At 46.0% G+C, this 16,809-nt stretch overlaps 1 protein-coding gene across 3 annotated transcripts in view; it reads right to left on the bottom strand.

Annotated features, from left to right (window-relative positions):
• The window catches only part of elk3 (ETS transcription factor ELK3), a 51,777-nt gene that overhangs the window by 25,028 nt on the left and 9,940 nt on the right, over positions 1-16,809 (bottom strand). For all 3 annotated transcript variants that reach the window (XM_063072250.1, XM_063072248.1, XM_063072249.1), the window contains one exon: positions 8,353-8,561. In XM_063072250.1, the coding sequence (XP_062928320.1) occupies positions 8,353-8,559 (207 nt within the window). In that variant the 5' untranslated portion in view covers positions 8,560-8,561. The remainder of the gene's footprint in view (positions 1-8,352; positions 8,562-16,809) is intronic.

Genomic DNA, 16,809 nt, shown 5'->3' with positions numbered 1-16,809 from the left:
GGTCCTGGAGAGATATTCTTGTACAAAGAATCTGGCCGCTTAATATGACCTTCCTGCTGTCCATGTGCTCTCCAGGGTAGACACAACAGCTCCAGCCCTACTGATCTAAACCAATTTATGGACACATAAAATTCTCCCCAAGTGTGAATGATGGAGAACAGGAAAGGGGAAGGGAATGTTGGGAATCACTGGGTGCAAGGGTATTATTGAAAAAAGACTATGACCTTACAAGATGGGCACCCTTAGTCTAGGCGTACACCATAACCACCATAGGAAATTAGTGCCAATTTAGTACAGGTGTTGTTGGTTACAAGGTCTAATGTTGTTACCATTATGGCCCCGCTTAAGTATTCTTCTGCGCACTGGCCAATTTTAACCATCTGAGGTATTTCAGTTACTTGCCTTGAAGAAGCTATCTATAAAGACCCAAGCGAAACACAAGAATTATCAACCTTGCAACAGACTGTATCCCATTAACCGATTCTTCTTGCATTTCACACATCAAGTTAGGCAGTATCTATGGAAGGGAATAAATGGTTGACATTTCAGGCTGCGACCTTTCATCAGGACGAGAAAGGAAGGAGGAAGAAGCCAGAATAAAAAAAAGGAGGGGGAGGGGAAAGAACACAAGCTGACAAGTGATACGTTACCTCTCCTTCCCTTACCTTTTTGTACTGGCTAAATCCTCTCTTCCTTTCCAGTCCTGATGGTCTCAGCCCAACATGTGTACTGCTCATTTCACTCTATATGTGCTGAGTTCCCCCAGCATCTTGTACGTGTTGATCCAGATATCCAGCACGTGCAGTCTCTTGTGTCTCCCTTCTGACATTTACCACTGGGCTCTTCACAGAGTACAGACATCACAGGACCTGTCTGGCTCCCTCACAAAACTGCAGTGCCATTGGTGACACATGTCCACTACATGCTGGACTGCACCAGTGAGAACCAGCTTGTAAAGGAGATTCCTGGCTCGTTACACAGATCACCGAAAGGCAACCCACATCACTGGACCAGTTCTATATCTTTTGTGGATGATGGATAAAGTCATTCTCAAGTTTAACAAATAATCGGTCTGACAAATACCCATGCAAATTAAATTCATATGTAAAGAGAATCAGGATACTGAGACAGTACACGTAAGATTATTAAGATTCATGTTGCCTGGATTGGGGAGCATGCCTTACGACAACAGGTTGAGTGAACTCGGCCTTTTCTCCTTGGAGCGACGGAGGGTGAGAGGTGACCTGATAGAGGTGTACAAGATGATGAGAGGCATTGATCGTGTGGATAGTCAGAGGCTTTTTCCCAGGGCTGAAATGGCCAACACGAGAGGGCACAGTTTTAAGGTGCTTGGAAGTAGGAGATGTTAGGGCGAGTTTGTTTTTTTTTAAAATGCAGAATGGTGAGTGCATGGAATGGGCTGCCGGCAATGGTGGTGGAGGCGGATACAATAGGGTCTTTTAAGAGACTCCTGGATAGGTACAGTTGAAGTCAGAAGTTTACGTGCACCTTAGCCAAATACATTTAAACTCAGTTTTTCACAATTCCTGACATTTAATCCTAGAAAACATTTCCCTGTCTTAGGTCAGTTAGGATCACTATTTTAAGAATGTGAAATGTCAGAATAATAGTAGAGAGAATGATTTATTTCAGCTTTTATTTCTTTCATCACTTTCCCAGTGGGTCAGAAGTTTACATACACTTTGTTAGTATTTGGTAGCATTGCCTTTAAATTGTTTAACTTGGGTCAAACGTTTTGGGTAGCCTTCCACAAGCTTCTCACAGTAAGTTGCTGGAACTTTGTTCCATTCCTCCAGACAGAACTGGTGTAACTGAGTCAGGTTTGTAGGCCTTCTTGCTCACACACGCTTTTTCAGTTCTGCCCACAAATTTTCGATCAGATTGAGGTCAGGGCTTTGTGATGGCCACTCCAATACCTTTACTTTGTTGTCCTTAAGCAATTTTGCCACAACTTTGGAGGTATGCTAGGGGTCATTGTCTATTTGGAAGACCCATTAGCGACCGAGCTTTAACTTCCTGGCTGACGTCTTGAGATGTTGCTTTAATATATCCACATACATTTCCTTCCTCATGATGTCATCTGTTTTGTGAAGGGCACCAGTCCCTCCTGCAGCAAAGCACCCCCACAACATGATGCTGCCACCCCCATGCTTCACGGTTGAGATGGTGTTCTTCAGCTTGCAAGCCTCACCCTCTTTCCTCCAAACATAACGATGGTCACTATGGCCAAACAGTTCAATTTTTGTTTCATCAGACCAGAGGACATTTCTCCGAAAAATAAGATCTTTGTCCCCATTTGCACTTGTAAACTGTAGTCTGGCTTTTTTTATGGCGATTTTGGAGCAGTGGCTTCTTCCTTGCTGAGCAGCCTTTCAGGTTATGTCGATATAGGACTCGTTTTACTGTGGATATAGATACTTGTCCACCTGTTTCCTCCAGCATCTTCACAAGGTCCTATGCTGTTGTTCTGGGATTGATTTGCACTTTTCATGCCAAAGTACATTCATCTCTAGGGAACAGAATGCGTCTCCTTCCTGAGCAGCATGACGGCTGCGTGATCCCATGGTGTTTATACTTGCGTACTATTGTTTGTACAGATGAACGTGGTACCTTCAGGTGTTTGGAAATTGTTCCCAAGGATGAACCAGACTTGACATCATTTTCTGACCTCAATCCGATAGAAAATCTGTGGGCAGAACTGAAAAAGCGTGTGCGAGCAAGGAGGCCTACAAACCTGACTCAGTTTCACCAGTTCTGTCTGGAGGAATGGAACAAACTTCCAGCAACTTACTGTGAGAAGCTTGTGGAAGGCTACCCAAAACGTTTGACCCAAGTTAAACAATTTAAAGGCAATGCTACCAAATACTAACGAAGTGTATTTAAACTTCTGACCCACTAGGAAAGTGATGAAAGAAATAAAAGCTGAAATAAATCATTCTCTCTACTATTATTCTGACATTTCACATTCTAAAAATAAAGGAGTGATCCAAATTGACCTAAGGCAGCGAATGTTTTCTAGGTTAAATGTCAGGAATTGTGAAAAACTGAGTTTAAATGTATTTGGCTAAGGTGTATGTAAACTTCTGACTTCAACTATACATGGAGCTTAAAAAATAGAGGGCTATGGGTAACCCTAGGTAATTTCTGAAGTAAGTACATGTTTGGCACAGCATCGTGGGCCGAAGGGCCTGAATTGCGCTGTAGGTTTTCTATGTTTTTCTATGTTTCCATTATCCTTCCCTTCCAAGCTGCTCACTACAATGTTGTCCCAACACCTTCCAAGCTGCTCACTACAATGTTGTCCCAACACCTTCCAAGCTGCTCACTACAATGTTGTCCCAACACCTTCCAAGCTGCTCACTACAATGTTGTCCCAACACCTATTGGAACAGGACGTGGCAGCTTTGTTGATTACCTGGGGAGGATTTTTACATCTCAGCATCTTTCCCAGCACACAGACTTGGTTAACCAGGGCGTCATAATGCAAGGACACCTCTAAACGGGCAGTCCAGGAACCCCACTGGATGAGTAGGGAGGAGAAAGGACTGATGATGAACAGCAATAAGTTTTGGTGTTTCAGAGTACGTCTTCCCTAGAACATCCTGTTGTAATTCTACACTGGCGTCATAGGGAGCACCTTCACATAGTACATGGAAACCACTGAGAATTGGCAGGTCAGTAGAGAAGGTTGTTGACTTCTGTGTCGAGGCCAAAAGGGAGGAAGAATCATTGCAGACACTACCCACCCAACAAATTGCCTTTTCCAATAGCTCCCTTCTGAAAAGTACTATAGAGCTATTAAAACAAAAATTTTGTGTCACCTTAAAAGTTCCCATCTGCCCTTCCCCCCTCTGAAATCTGGTTCTACCTGTTAACTGTCAGCCCCCGCCATATCTCTGCCTCTCCTTCTACACACAGGCCATCTTCTCTCTACACTTTCAGTCCTGTTGCAGGGTCTCTTCCTGAAACTTCGACCACCTCTACCCACTGAATTCTTCCAGCAGTTTGTTTTTGCTCCAAGAGGCTTCCACCCACCTCAGGTGCATATTGCTATCAAGCTACCTTCTCTTTGGTAATCGGTCCTCAACCCACTCTAATAAAGATCCGCGGCCTCCACTTCGGCCTGAGTGCAGAGGGAATACTGTATTTAGATAACCACTGACTCTTCACCTCAAACGACCCCGTTTTTATCTTGCACTTTATTGTTCACCTGCACTGCGCTTTCTCTGTAGCTGTTACATCACCTCATTTTAGGAAGGATGTGGAAGTTTTAGAGTGAGTGCAGAGGAGATTTACCAGCATGCTGCCTGCATGGAGAACATGTCCTGTGAGAATAGGTTGAGCGAGCTTGGGTTTTTCTCTTAGGAGTGTAGGAGGACGAGAGGTGACTTGACAAGAGGCGTACAAGATGATAAGGGGCATAGATTGAATATAGGCTGACTTTTTCCCCACGACAGAAATAGCTAATATGAGAGGGCAGAATTCTAAGGTTGTTGGAGGAAAATATGGGGGGGGGGGCGGTGGATATCAAAAGTAAGTTTTTGTTTATACAGAGAATAGTGAATACCTGGAAAGCTCTGCTGGGGTGGTGGTAGACACAGATAGAACAGAGACATTTAAGAGACTATTAGATAGGCACATGGACGATAGAAAAATGGAGGACTGTGTAGGAGGGAAGGATTACAGTAGGTTAAAAGGTTGGCACAACATCATGGACCAAAGGGCCTGTTCTGTGCTGTCATGTTCTATGTCTACATACACTTTATTTTATATTGTTATTTTTAGACCTCAGTACACTGTGTGATAATCTGATCTATATGAATAGTACACAAGCTTTTCACATGTGACAATAATGAACTAATTCCAATTTCATTTAGTTTATGTACCGAACTTCCAAGTTCAAGTTTGTCATTAAACTACACACGTGAAGATAGCCAAATGAAACATCTTTCCTCCAGGGCAAAAGGTAGAAACAGAGTCACACACAGCACATGCAAAAGCAGTAAAACAGTCAAAAAAAATTATATATAGGCCAAGTCCCTGAGTATCGTGGCCTGTAGACTGGTGATTGGGGGGATGTTGTCCTGTTGCACGTTCTCTGCAAGAACAAACAGCAGTCCCTCATCAAGCGCTACTACAGCCACAGGTGAATGCAATCCAGCTCGTCTTCCACCAAGTGGACACCGGAGGGCAGCACTGACCTGAGGCCCAGCCCGCAGCACAGCACGAACGCCTGCCGCCCCACGCCACCTCCAGCGCCACTTCCCAGGCAATCCCATGTCATGAGGGCCAGATCCGTGCAATAACCAAGGCCACGCAGCTCCCCCACCATCGGGCTCTCCAATGAACCAGACTTGCCGTATTCTACATTCCAACGTCCAACAGGGCCTTGCGATAACAAGAAAAATGTCCACAAATACAAACAAGGCAATAATTTGCACCGATTGGACTGCACACCACCTCCAGCACCTTCCTCTTTGGATTGCTGTAGCAGGTACACCACAAATCCAGCTCCACCACTATCGAGGAACTCACTGATAGGGTAGACCGACAGCACTGGATGTTCTGACCACCCAGCAGTGTCTGGCAATGGTAAAAAAAAGATGAACAATTAGACCCAGTGTTTGTTTGGACCCAGTGAGGCCACCGGGAATAAAGACGTTGCCAGCTTACCTGGAAGTATCTCAAAGGACTGTCAACAAATGACAAGCAATACCAAGCCACCAAAGGAGATAACGGAGCAGAGGGTCTTAAAGGAGGAAGGGAGAGAGAGGTGGTGGTTTAAAGGAGGAAGGGGGAGAGAGGTGGTGATGGTTTAGAGGAGGAAGGGGGAAAGAGGTGGTGGTGGTGTAGAGGAGGAAGGGGGAGAGAGGTGGTGGTGGTGTAGAGGAGGAAGGGGAGAGAGGGGGTGGTTTAAATGAGGAAAAGGGAGAGAGGTGGTGGTTTAAAGGAGGAAGGGGGAGAGAGGTGGTGGTGGTTTAAAGGAGGAAGGGTGAGAGAGGTGGTGGTTTAAAGGAGGAAGGGTGAGAGAGGTGGTGGTTTAAAGGAGGAAGTGGGAGAGAGGCGGTGGTTTAAAGGAGGAAGGGGGAGAGAGGCGGTGGTTTAAAGGAGGAAGGGGGAAAGAGGTGGTGGTGGTGTAGAGGAGGAAGGGGGAGAGAAGTGGTGGTGGTTTAAATGAGGAAGGGGAGAGAGGGGGTGGTTTAAACGAGGAAAAGGGAGAGAGGTGGTGGTGGTTTAAAGGAGGAAGGGGAGAGAGGCGGTGGTTTAAAGGAGGAAGGGGAGAGAGGCGGTGGTTTAAAGGAGGAAGGGGCAGAGAGGTGGTGGTGGTTTAAAGGAGGAAGGGGAGAGAGCTGGTGGTTTAAAGGAGGAAGGGGAGAGAGGTGGTGGTTTAAAGGAGGAAGGGAGAGAGATGTGGTGGTTTAAAGGAGGAAGGGGGAGAGATGAGGTGGTTTAAAGGAGGAAGGGGGAGAGATGTGGTGGTTTAAAGGAGGAAGGGGGAGAGATGTGGTGGTTTAAAGGAGGAAGGGGGAGAGATGTGGTGGTTTAAAGGAGGAAGGGGAGAGAGGTGGTGGTTTAAAGGAGGAAGGGGGAGAAAGGTGGTCGTTTAAAGGAGGAAGGGGGAGAGAGGTGGTGGTTTAAAGGAGGAAGTGGGAGAGATGTGGTGGTTTAAAGGAGGAAGGGGAGAAAGGTGGTCGTTTAAAGGAGGAAGGGGGAGAGAGGTGGTGGTTTAAAGGAGGAAGTGGGAGAGAGGTGGTGGTTTAAAGGAGGAAGGGGGAGAGAAGTGGTGGTTTAAAGGAGGAAGAGTGAGAGAGGTGGTGGTTTAAAGGAGGAAGAGTGAGAGAGGTGGTGGTTTAAAGGAGGAAGAGTGAGAGAGGTGGTGGTTTAAAGGAGGAAGGGGAGAGAGGTGGTGGTTTAAAGGAAGAAGTGGGAGAGAGGTGGTGCTGGTTTAGGTGGGAATTACCAGAGGTTGGCGCCCTCGCAGCTGAGAAATCATTACTGGCAGCAAAGTGATCCTGTGTGGGTTGTTCAGGAACCAAGTGCGGACTTGTCCTGAGAGACGTGGAACTGATGATTGGAGAGACATGGAGACACTTAAACACATAGATGAGAATTTTTAAGATGTGTTGGGAGCCAACGTTTCAGGGAGAACTTGAGGTGATACACAAACAGAGCTAGGATACACAAGTTAGGATACAAGAGCAAAACCCTGGGCAAGCTCAAGAAGATGAACAGTGAAAGTGGGTTTTTGACCAGGTGTGCGATAGAGGGGGAAAAGTGTAGATTTCTGTAGCAGAACAGTTGGAACAAGGGTGGGTTTCAGTAATGCTGCAGAGGTGGAAATCAGTAGGCTCTATATAGTGAGGGTGAATGGTCCAAAGCCCATCTTCTGTTAGTGATTACATAAGAACTGCAGATATAGGAGCAGGAACTGGCCATCGGGCCCTTCAAGCCTGTTCTACCATTCATGGTTGAACTGGCTATGGACGAGGTTACACCTATTTGCCCTTTTCTCCGTGACCCCAATTCCTCACTAAGCAAAAACCTACCTAACTGTGTCTTAGATATATTTAATGAGGTAACCTCAACAGCTTCCCTGGGCAGAGAATTCCACACTCACTACTCTGGAAAAAGCAATTCATTCTCCATCCTAAATCTAGTCCCTGAATCTTGAGGCAATGTCCACTAGTTCTAATCTCACCTACCACTAAGAACAACTTTCCTGCTTCTATCTTATGTACTTTCATAATTCTATGTTACTCCAAGATCCCCTTTCATTCTCCTGAATCCTGGACGACTCAATCTCTCCTTTCATCTCCATTATCAACCCAGTAAACTCCTCTAAAGTCAATATATCTGTTGTCAAGTCAGACCAGTGCTGCAGGCGTGGCCTCACTATCACCCTGTATAGTTGCAGTGTAACCTCCCTGCTCCTAAATTCAGTCCCTCCAGCAATGAAGGCCAACATTTCACTTGCCTTCTCCATAACCTGTTGTACCTGCAAACCAACCTTTAGAGATTCATTCACAAACACTCCCAAGACCCTCTGCACAACAGCATGCTGCAATCTTTCACTACTTAAACAATAATTTTTTTTTGCTACCTCACTATTTTTGCTCTCTTTTAACACTAATTATTTAACTTCTATATATTTCTTACCGTACTGCTCTTGCAAAACAATAAATTTCAAGTGATAATAAACGTGACTTTATCTGATCTACTTTTCTTTCCAAAGAAGATGACCTCGCATATAAAAACTGTGAACTGTCTGACTCAGTATCAAGGACAAAAAAAAAATCAGTACACACCCCACATGTAATAAAGAACAAATACCTTATCATAATAATATCGGAGTGCACGGCTCAGTTTATCGTAATTCATGTTGGTTTTGTTCTTCCTCAGACCCCAGAGTTTAGCCACCTCCTCGGCCTTGAGGAGTTTGAATTCCCCATCATTGGACGTCCAGCAGATGAGGTGCTCGTGCTTCTGGTCCAGCAGTAACTGCAGCAGGAACTGCCAGAGTGTGATGGCACTCTCCATACCTGCAAAACACAAAGGAAGCACACCTTCAGTCAGGGTTGGACATGCTCCTAGCCAGTAGCAGCAGAGGCCGCCCTCCGACAGACACATCATCATGATCAACTCAGAGCAGCACCAGAGGCCAGCTGGACCCTCAATCTTGCTTCGCTACTTACAGCCAAACTGCCCATACAACATTGAGCACCACAGCACAGAAACAGGTCCTCTGACCCATCAAGTCCATCCTGAACCATTATTCAATCTAGTCTCTATACCCCTTCCATCCATGTACCTATCAAACTTGTCTTAAATATTGAAATCGAACCCACTCCACCACTCTGCTAGCAGCTCATTCCACACTCGTACCACCCTCTGAGTAAAGTTCCCATTCAGATTCACCTTAAACATTTCACCTTTCACTCTCAACCCGTGACCTCTAGTTCTAGTCTCACCCAACCTCAGAAGAAAAAGCTTGCTTGCATTTCATCATCATGATGTGCTGTGTCATATGACACGGGCGATCATGGTCTTTTGACCATGATTGTCCTTAATTTTTCAACAAAAATGGTTTCCCATTGTCTTCTTCTGGGCAGTGTCTTTACAAGACAGATGACCCCAGCCATTATCAATACTCTTCAGAGATTGTCTGCCTGGCGTCAGTGGTCGCATAACCAGGACTTGTGATATCCACCGGCTGTTCACACAACCATCCACCACCTGCTCCCGTGGATTCACGTGATCCTGATCGGGGGGGCTAAGCAGGTGCTGCACCTTGCCCAGGGGTGACCTGCAGGCTAATGGAGGGAAGGAGCACCTCACACCTCCTTTGATAGAGGCCCATCTCCTCCCCGCCATCTGACTGCTTGCATTTACCCTACCCGTACCCCTCATAATTGTGTTTACCTCGTAAATCTCCCTTCATTCTCATATGCTCAAGCAAAAAACACCCTAACCTGTGCAACCTTCCTCTATAACTCAGGTCTTCAAGTCCCAGCAACATCCTTGTAAATTGTCTCTGTACTCTTTCAATAATATTGATATCTTTCCTGTAGGTGGATAACCAAAATCCTAGTTTTAGAGTTGGTCTCTTTCCGAGTGCAGTGTTTCCTGCCTGCAGTTCAGATAATTCCTAATCCCCATGCACCCAGTGAGGAAAGTAGACTATGGCAGGCCAGGTGGCTGCCCAGATGTCCACTGAGATCCACACTCAATCAGATGGGAGGCTTCTTAACCTCGCCTGCCTAAGATCCAGAACCAAAGTGCGTGAAGCTACGATCAGAGATTCTGCTGCTAATGGTGCAGTAGTCACAACCCACAGTCCACAGCAGCTCCAGAGCTTCTTCAAGGCCTGCAAGGAATTTGGTCTATCAGCCTGAAAAAGGCAAACGTCTTGGGACACCACCAGTCATTACCACAAACTGGATGCTGTTCATCAGCTCACATACCTGGGGTCCATCGTCAGTGACGACCTCTCCTTGGATGCAGAAATCGATATGTGCTGCACCAACTCTTGCCTGCCTCACTACACGAGTCTGGGAGAACTCCAAACACTCAGTCAGAACAAAGGTGACAGTGTATGTTTGTGTCACCAGTACATGACTGTACAGCAGCGAAACCTGGACAACTGATGCTTAGCAGGAGAGAAAGCTCAACACCTTCCAGTTAAGGTGCTTTTGTCGCATTGTGTGCATCTCCTGGAGAGGGTGCCCAATACGGAGGTTCTCTCTCACGTCAGCCTCCCTGGCACGTACACCCTGCATAGGCTGCACTGGCTGGGCCAAGTCTGCGACATCACAAAAGACATGCTCCACAGTGAGCTGGCTTCAGGTAAGAGAACCACTGGCTGCCCGCTAGTGCACTACTAGGATGCCTGCGTGAAGGCGCTGGACATCAACACCGAGTCCTGGGAGGAACTTGCAGCCAACTGGACCAGATGGAGAAGCATCCTAAAACAACACCTTAAGTCAGGTGAAGAAAACTTCCTGGAAGCAGCAGGAGGCAAATAGGCCCATAGAAAGGAACACTGCATCTCCAGCAGAGCTCAGACCACTTACAGATGTGAACTTTACAACCGAGACTGACAATCTCACACTGGTCTCCCCAGCCACAGACGACATGCACCAACAATGTGGATAGTTAGGACGCAACATCCATGGTCAACGTCAGCCAATAGAGGCCACAAAGATAATAACCAGGTAGCCCAGCAGGTTCGGCTGTGCTGAAGCAGCAGGTGTTATTAATAAACAACACACATCAAAGTTGCTGGTGAACGCAGCAGGCCAAGCAGCATCTATAGGAAGAGGCGCAGTCGACGTTTCAGGCCGAGACCCTTCGTCAGGACTAACTGAAGGAAGAGTGAGTAAGGGATTTGAAAGCTGGAGGGGGAGGGGGAGATCCAAAATGATAGGAGAAGACAGGAGGGGGAGGGATAGAGCCGAGAGCTGGACAGGTGATAGGCAAAAGGGGATACGAGAGGATCATGGGACAGGAGGTCTGGGAAGAAAGACGGGGGGGGGGTGACCCAGAGGATGGGCAAGAGGTATATTCAGAGGGACAGAGGGAGAAAAAGGAGAGTGAGAGAAAGAATGTGTGCATAAAAATGAGTAACAGCTGGGGTACGAGGGGGAGGTGGGGCCTAGCGGAAGTTAGAGAAGTCAATGTTCATGCCATCAGGTTGGAGGCTACCCAGACGGAATATAAGGTGTTGTTCCTCCAACCTGAGTGTGGCTTCATCTTTACAGTAGAGGAGGCCGTAGATAGACATGTCAGAATGGGAATGGGATGTGGAATTAAAATGTGTGGCCACTGGGAGATCCTGCTTTCTCTGGCGGACAGAGCGTAGATGTTCAGCAAAGCGGTCTCCCAGTCTGCGTCGGGTCTCACCAATATATAGAAGGCCACATCGGGAGCACCGGACGCAGTATATCACCCCAGTCGACTCACAGGTGAAGTGATGCCTCACCTGGAAGGACTGTTTGGGGCCCTGATTATTAATACCTCACCACTTATTTTGATTCACTTTTTCTTTAAGATGCTGGACAGGGTGAAAACAAATTTTCTACTGACTGAGGCAAGTTGTAGGACAGCTTGAGAAACAACAGGGTCCCAGTGAGTAAAAGGGGGGCATGGGAACCAGGAGCCCCAGGTAAGCAGAGAAGGAGTGCAGGTACATTACTAGGAGGGCCAGATGATTGTTGAACTTCTACTGCCATCATTTCGGGGGAGTCATCTTGAGGGGAAAAGGAGCCATTCTGCTGACATGTCAGCAGTGGGGAGTAAAACATTGAAACTTTCAGCCCTACAGCTCTGTCTGCTTTTGAAGTTGTGTGACAAGCACCTCATTTGCAGGGACAAGCGCGATATTTCACTGTGCACTAAGAGCAGCAGGACTGACAGGGCAGCTGCCTGTCACAAGGGAGCTCAACATATGCACAGATACGTTTAACATTTACATTGATAAGCTGTCTGCATCAACTTTCTTCAGTGGAAACAAGACCAAGTGCTCAGTTAATGAAACGTACAAGAGACATACTGCCCTCAGTTATACTGCATCTGATGGCAATCTAAAACAGCTCCCTGCTAGGTAACCCAAAGAAAGATACACTGATATAATGCATTGACAGAGTAAACCATAGCAAGCTGTTTCGGATACTACTAGAAAAGGGTGGTGTGCCTAAGGTGAAAAAATTAGGACAGGCTTGGTCAGAGAACTAGCTTTAGGGAGTCTTCACTGAGGAGTTGAAGGGGGAGGAAATGCCAAAGTGACTGAAAGTCTGAAAGCAATAGCGGGGCCACAGCTGAGATCCATCTATTAAAGTTCCGTAACTTCCACCAACTTGAGGTGATGCACACAAGACATCATTTTGCATGGGAAAGTGTAGCAGCATGTATGCAGCAGTTACTATGGTTAAACCTTTAGGATAGGTGAAAAATCAAGACATTTAAAAATATAACAATGAGAGGGAGCATTCAATGAATGAGAACAACCTGCACCTCATTGTGCAAACTCCTCCCTCACCGTCACCATGAAATAAACAGAGAATACCAGTCAAATTCCCTTGGCTAGCACCACATTAACGCCCACTGCTGTGAATAGTGTACAATATTAAGTACAGAATATTTCTGATGGAAATGCAGGAGATATTCCATCCAAGCAGAGTGTGGACTGACATTGTGGTGCAAGGCTTCTGCTTAATGGCCCTGGAATCACAGAACACTTTCATACACTACAGGCTGTTTAACCCACCATGTTGTGCCAACCCTTTAATGTGGACTAAGAGCAATCTAAGCTTCCCCTCCTAATAGCCCTCCATTTTTCTCTCATTCATGTCCCTAAGAATTTCTTAAATGCCCCTAATGTATCCGCCTCTACCATCACCAGGATATTCCACACACTGCCCACTCTCTGTAAAGAACTTACCTCTGACATCCCTCTCTATACTTTCTGCCCTAGTCAGCAAAGGCAAACTGACTCCTCATATGAGCAATGCACACCAAACGCTAGAGGAACTCAGCAAGCCAGGCAGCATTTAGGAAAAAAGTACAGTCAACGTTTCAGGATGAAACCCTGGAGGGTCTCAGCCCAAAACGTCAACTGTACTCTTTTCCACAGATGCTGCCTGACCTGCTGAGTTCCTCCAGCATTTTGTGTGTGTTGCTCGGACTTCCAGCATCTGTAGATTTTCTCTTGTTCCCGAGTCTTCATATAGTCACAGAGTTCTTTCAAACTCTCTGGGACTCTGGAAGGTAGGGAAGAGAAAGGAGACATAGCCATGTTTTAATTTATCAGCCTGAAACATTGACTTATTTATTCTCCTCCATAGACGCTGCCTGGCTGGCAGAGTTCCTCCAGCATTTCATGTGTAGCACCTTCTAGTTTCTCAACTTCTTGCCCTCTGCCATTTGGTCTATGAGCATTACTTCATTATTCGAAAATTTGCACTATTTAATTTGTAATTTATAGTAAGTTTATGTCTTGCACTGTCCTTCAGTGCTGCTACAAAACACATTCACTGAAATGGAAAAGCCATTGCACTCTCTCAACCTCAGAAGTCCAGATCCAGTGGTACAAGCAGTTATCATAAACTGGAGTCTTCCTTGGTTGCAGTGGATGACCATCGCTTCTTCTGTGCCTTATCATGCCTTCGCTCTCCATGAAGTGTTGTAGAACCTCCTTCCTGGACGTTGGATCTCTCTGTTGATCACATCCACACAGTCTGCCAGAACTGACTTCGCAAGGTACGTGTTGGGGAGCTGCCCTGGATTTGGTTACACTCACGAGAGAGTGGAAAGTACAGCATAATGAAAGCTGCAACTTAACACTTATAGGAGAATGGCCAAAATGTCCACCATTGAGGACACCTTCAATAGGCAATGCCATCATTTAGAACCCCTTATCTAGGACAAGCCATCTCCTTCCTCATTACTACCATCAAAGAGGATGGAGACACAGGACCCTGAAAATACTCACTTACCATTTTAGAAACAACTTCTTCCTTTCCACCATCAAATTTCTGAACAGACGATGAATCCACAAAGACTACTGCACTAAATTTCTGCACTCTTTTTACACTATTTTTTTTTATATATATATTTATTACTATTATATTCTATGGCCGGCCGGTGGTGCAGTGGCATCAGCACTGGACTTCGAGGCAGAAGGTCCTGAGTTCGAATCCGGCCGGGTCCCAGTCTGGGCAGCAGCAGTATCTGTGCAGAAGAAAGGCCTGGCGATCTACTTCCGATTCTTGCCACGAAAACCCTAGGGACAACTACACTATCCACAGGGTCGCCATGAGCTGACGTGACTCAATGGCACTCAACATAATGTTTTATGTATTGCACTGTGCTGCTGGTGCAGAACAGGACATACTATGTGTCAGTGATAATAAACCCGATTCTGATTAAGAGGAAGGCCAGGTTGTTTGCCCACATTTTACATTATAGTACAAGAGGCAACTCTATCGCCTCTGAATCAAAGATCATGATCAAAGTTAATTCCAATCTCAGCTGACGCCACCGAGAGAGTTGCAGTGTTTTGAATGAGACAGCTGCCCTCTCAGTATCTTAAAGACACGGGAGACTACAGTTAGAGCAAACAATAGATTGCCCGAGCATTTCAGCTGGTCAGACACTATCTGTGGAGGTAGAGAGATGGGTGATATGTCAGGCCTTGTATCATAAATGAGTGTAGGTGGAAGAAAGCCAGAATGAGGAGGTGAGAGGGAGGGGTGAAACAGAATGATCAATTCATGGAATCTGATGAGGCGAGAGAAGGATTAGGCAGATGGAGATGGGGGCGGGGGTGAGATTGAGCTGGAAAGTGCTAGGTGGAAAGAGATGAAGCTAGGGATGGTTAGTAAATGAAACCAGGTGAGGGAGTGCGACAAACCTCAATAAAGGGAGGAGGGGGGTTAGGATAAAAATTGTGAACAAGGGGACAGAGATGGGAATAGGAAAGAAACGAGGGGCGGGGGGTTGAAGGAAGGCCACTTGAAGTTGGAAAATTCAATGTTGCTACCATTGGGTTGGAGGCTTCCCAGGTAGAGCACAAGGTGTTTGTTGTTCTTCCGGTTTGCATTTGGTCTCACTGTGGCAGTAGAGCAGGCCAGTGTGGGAATGGGAAGAGGAAATGAGATATTGTAATTTAGTTTAAATGTCACTCGAGGGAGCCTCCTCGACTCAGGTGAGATCAAGTACAGATCAGGTGCCTAGGACCCATGGTCTGTCTGCAAAAGATGTCTTGAACTTCTAAGTTTATCTTCCCATTTCTTCACCCCACCCCCTTCCCATTCCCACACCCACCTGACTGTCCTGGGCATTCTTCACCAGAACACCCCCTTCCCCTCTCTGGTTCCAACTACAGAATTCAGAATCAGGCTTATGACATGAATTTTGTTGTTTTGCAGCAGCAGTACAGTATAAAATAAATAGTGCAGGAAAAAAATGGAATAATGAGGTAACATTCATGGACCCTGTTGCTAGAGTGGAAGAGGCTAATCCTAAATCAATTAGTGTCTCTTCAGGCTCATACACCTCCTCCATGATGGTAGTAACAAAAAAAATGCATGCCCTGGATGGCCAGTGTCCTTAATGATAGTTGCTGCCTTCTTGAGGCTCTGTCCTTTGAGGATGCCTTCAATGTACCATTGATGAGTCAACCATCCTCTGCAGCCTCTTGTGATTTTGTGCATTGGAGCCTCCATATCAGGCTGTGATGCAACCAGTCAAAATGCTCTCCACTGTACACTACGGAATTTTGAAATTCTTTGGTGACATACCAAAGACAAACTATCCATTATTCCTCTGTCCCGGTTCCACCTCTTACCTACTGGCTTCTGTCTCTGTTCTTCCTCTCTCCTTCGACCCAGTTCCAGCCGTCAAACCTTGCCCTCCCCTCCCCCACCAACCCCCATTATCTGCTTCCACCTATTCCTTACCACACTCTCGTCAGTAAGTCTCATTACTACAGTAGCCTGCACAGCCACACCTAACAACTCAGCAAAAAGCTTCTTCCTCTCTGCCATCAGATTTCTGAACAATCTACAAACCCTACCTCGTTATTCCTTTTTGTTTTGCACTTTTTTCTAAGACTGTACTGCTACTGCAGAACAAGCTTCATGCCAAATATCAGTGACAATACATCTGATTCTGATTATCTGTCTATCTATCCCCCCCCCGCCTTTTACACCTAGCTCATCTGTCCATCATCCCCTCCCGTAACTGATTTCATCCATCTCCTGTCTCACCCCTCCCTCACTTCTATATACTGTTCATCTCCCTCCCCTACTGATGCAGGGTCTTGACCCAAAAGAACGATCATCCCTCCACCTCCACAGATACAGCCTGACATGCTGAGAGTTCCTCCAACAGTTTCTTTTTTGCTCGCTGACGTAGAACTCATCCTTTTCTCAATGTCAGTAAAACATCAGCTGACCAGTAGGTCATGAGTTTTGAGGAAGTTCGTGGCGGTATTTCCTACATGACCACAGTAACCACACTTTATAGTACCTTCCAATCTCCTGAAAGGGAAGAGAAAGGTACTATTCAAATGCCAATCTTTCTGTTAAATTTGTCTCTGTTATATCATCTGTTACCATAGGCAATTCTCTCAAACCCCAATCACTCTAGTCACAGTAGACAGGGGTTTGACAGAGAACTTACCTAACATCAAGTTGGAGATGCAGATCCACCTGTATGTATGAGAACTACAGACAGAACTTCAACTTTCACTTTCTCTACTTGAAGAACAAGGAACAAGGTTTTCACCAA

The sequence above is a fragment of the Mobula hypostoma genome, chromosome 20 (assembly GCF_963921235.1).
Source record: "Mobula hypostoma chromosome 20, sMobHyp1.1, whole genome shotgun sequence".
Lineage (NCBI taxonomy): Eukaryota > Metazoa > Chordata > Chondrichthyes > Myliobatiformes > Myliobatidae > Mobula > Mobula hypostoma.
Note: the sequence above shows the minus strand (reverse complement) of the source record. Positions and strands in the feature narration are given on the sequence as shown.